This window comes from Phaethon lepturus, unplaced genomic scaffold (assembly GCF_000687285.1).
Source record: "Phaethon lepturus isolate BGI_N335 unplaced genomic scaffold, ASM68728v1 scaffold13437, whole genome shotgun sequence".
Taxonomy (NCBI): domain Eukaryota; kingdom Metazoa; phylum Chordata; class Aves; order Phaethontiformes; family Phaethontidae; genus Phaethon; species Phaethon lepturus.
The window spans coordinates 1-3,353 of record NW_010552595.1 but is presented as its reverse complement, the minus strand read 5'-3'; the positions used below and the strand labels follow the sequence as shown (position 1 = coordinate 3,353).

The window sequence follows — 3,353 nt, the reverse complement described above, 5'->3', positions numbered from 1 at the left end:
CTTTCCCAGCCCAGAAAGGCAAACCCTCCTCCTGCCCCATGCTGTGCACTCAAGCGCAGGACAGGGGAAGCTCATTCCTACGTCTCAAAACCAAGGCATTCACACCACTGAGCCTAAGGGAGCCCTTTCCTGCCCAGCCTCTTCTCCAGACATTGCCCATAAGAGATTTAGAATTGAATAAGGAATATTTCCAGGTGCTCGGGGCAAGGAATTGCAGATGGGCCACATGGTCAGAGGCAAACATGCAACAACATACCAGCAAACATCATCATATGCTGTAAATTCGTTCCGATCTTATTTCTTCTCCCCAAATTCAGTAAAAATGATAGTGGGTAAATATTGGCAGCTCTTCCTAGGAAGATAGCAAGCTGTATTTGCACACATTAAGGAAATTGCACTTTCTATGTCTCCCATTGCATCCCACCCCTGCACACAGAGCCAATTTCTGCTGCCTGACAGAAACACCGGGGAGCCTCAGAAACGCCAGTCCTCTGGATGCAAAGATAATAACCCAGCTCTGAGTGCTACAGTAGTGTGGGAAGAGCATGGTACTGCCTCACCAGAGCAAAGCACACATTGCAATTCAGGAATACCATACAGAGACAAGCACAAATATACAAGGGAAATGATGAGAGGGCAGGTTCAATGAGTGAGAGGAGAGAAAAACCTCCATTTCCCACTGTACGCTCTCCCCCACCGGGTCCGTCTTCCACCACAAGAATTATTTGTCCTCTGTGAGGCTCAAGTTATCACAGCTACCACAACCCCTCTGACATTCCCCAGCATGCCGCACTTCACAGCTGGGTTTGAAGCTTTAAGCCAAGTCCCATTCCCGAAGATTATTCAGCAAAATGAAAGCAGCAGCAGTTGAGAAGGGGAGGGGAAAAAAAAAAAAAATCTAATACTCTTTCTGTTTTCATAGCCTGCGAGATACAAGAATCACCAGCTCCTTCATATTGCTTTTATCTTTGAAGCTGTGTCTTTTAATACCAGCACCCAGATGGCAAAAGTAATCTTGGATCCAGTATTCAGTGCAGCCTTGAATAATATGGAAAATGCTTCCAGCTTTTATGTTCTTTCCTGAACATCATGAATTTGCATAAGAGACGTATTTCATGATCTCTCTCATGAATGAGCTATTTCATCAGCGAGTTAGTTTTTGCTGAAGAGGCACAGCACAAAACTTCAATCTAACCACCCAAAAGGCATCTCCCTGCACCTCGCTCCCTTTACCCCACTGCAGCCCTGCAAAAGCTCATCGGGGAAATTCAGCAGACCCCGCTGCAAACCCATGAGCCAGCATTGGCAGAGATAACATTTTATTTATTGGTATAAACCTGCTTCATTGCAAAGGGTGAAAATAATTCTGCGCATCTGAGCTGGCTTCCCTGAGACATGAAAAAAATTCCTTCAAAATCCTTGTTTTTCTGAGACATACCAGGGCCGATAGCTTGTTTCCGTTACCATCAGCCTGCAGAAGGGGAAATTCTTTCTCATTACATCATTCAGAGGCATCTACTATAGCTTTAACTGTGTTATTTGACCAAAAAAAAGCTTTTTTCAGGGTCAACCAAATGGGATAGCAGAAAAAAGGGGAAATAAATGGCTATAGCAGGTGATCCCCATTTGCAAAGCCACCCCTGGTGCCACGCCGCCACACGATGAAGCCTGGCGCTTCAGCACCACGTTCACATCGAATGCTGAGTCCCTGCAGCAGCTAACTCGAATGCCCACAAAAGGAGACAAGATGAGGAGAGGGGGGAAAAAACCACAAACAGAAAAGCAAGGAAAAGAACCTCCATCTTCTTAAAATAACCAGCAAAGACACCACTACACAGGAGAAATCCCTTTTTAAAAATAAAGCTAGACTGACTGAGAAAAGCCCCACACATTTGCATGAAAAAACGCAACTTAGGAATGAGGCACCTCTCTCTTTTCTTTTCTTTTCTCGTTTTATAGAATGAGCTCTAAAGGATACGAAAGCCCCCACCACGAAGGTAGGGTTAAAGACATGGTTCTGGAAGGTGAACAGTGCAAGTCCCATGTAGGAGAAGATGAAGTTTTCTGCCAAGAAATTCAGAAGCTCAAACAACTGAAAAACAAATTAAAAGAGAGTTAGACATAACACAGATTTAACAAGAAAAACATGCTAGCCCATCCATCATGCAATAAATTCTTCTGCAGAAGCAACCCTAGTAAAATCCATCTGTAGAAAGACAGATGCACCTAATTCCGGGTAGAGGGAAGGAAAAAATACTGAACTTGAAATTCACAGAGGCTGAAGGGGGCTGAGGAGCTCTCACCTGCTTAGTTCTGTGTTGGGACTCTGTAGACAAGTTGTTATAGGTGTAATGGGCCTGTGTGATCCCACAGAAGAGTACGGCCACCACACCTGGGGAGCAGAGCATCACGTTAGAGTCCTGGCCATGAAAAGGGAGCCGAGCTGCACCCCAGCAGTGTAGGGGACAATGCAATAACCCCAGAACCCAGAGTAATTAAACTTCTGAAAGCAGAGGGAGAGCCCCGGCTGCAATCGATACCGCGAGAAACAAAACTCAACAGGCCCATCATCCCTGCAGATCTCCGTCCCAGACGCAGGGCTGTGCTGGAGCTTGCCTGTAAAGCCGCACGCTTCGGCCAGCAGGAACGTGCTCCAGGACATCAGGAAGAACAAACCGGTCTCCAGCAACGGGAACTCCCGAAGTTTGGTGAACTTGGTGACGTTGCAGATGGTTAAGGACAATTTGGAGAGAAACTGTAGGCTAAGAGGATATCAAATCCAGTCATGTATCGCAGCAACACTACATAGCCTGCACTTAATAAGACTATGGCATCGCCTTTTATTAATTTAGGTGAAAAAATCATGAAACACTGGGTCTCGGTGAAATGCAGTGCAGACAAAAAAGCAGCTGTTATGCAAACACTTGGAAAAAACAACAAAAAGGATATTAAAGCTGTCACAACTCCAGTAGCAGCTCCCATTGCAAAAGATCCACTGAATATCCCCAGGAAGATCCCAATGGACTTGAACATCGCTGTGACATCAAACGTGTGGCTGTTGTCACCCGCCGGCTGGTATGCAACAATTGAACTGAAAGAGGGAGGGAAAGCACACTGTGGCGGGTTGACCCAGGCTGGACACCAGGGTCCCACCAAAGCCGCTCTATCGCTCCCCTCCTCAGCTGGACAGGGGAGAGAAGATATAACGAAAGGCTCGTGGGTCGAGATAAGGACAGGGAGAGGTCACTCACCGATTACTGTCACGGGCAAAACAGACTCGTCTTGGGGAAGTCAGAATAGGGTAATGAGAAAGAAAACCTATATCTTAAAATACCTTCCCCCCCACCCCTCCC

General features: G+C 46.3%; 1 protein-coding gene across 1 annotated transcript in view; it reads right to left on the bottom strand.

Moving 5' to 3' along the window:
- Nucleotides 1-3,091, bottom strand: part of LOC104624016 (sodium/hydrogen exchanger 6) — a gene marked incomplete at its 5' end in the record, with an annotated part of 7,006 nt that extends 3,915 nt beyond the window's left edge. Inside the window, 5 exons of the mRNA XM_010291268.1 lie at nt 257-368; nt 1,979-2,092; nt 2,304-2,392; nt 2,617-2,722; nt 2,950-3,091. Of these exons, the coding sequence (XP_010289570.1) occupies nt 257-368; nt 1,979-2,092; nt 2,304-2,392; nt 2,617-2,722; nt 2,950-3,091 (563 nt within the window). The remainder of the gene's footprint in view (nt 1-256; nt 369-1,978; nt 2,093-2,303; nt 2,393-2,616; nt 2,723-2,949) is intronic.
- Between the last annotated feature and the right edge of the window lie 262 nt (nt 3,092-3,353).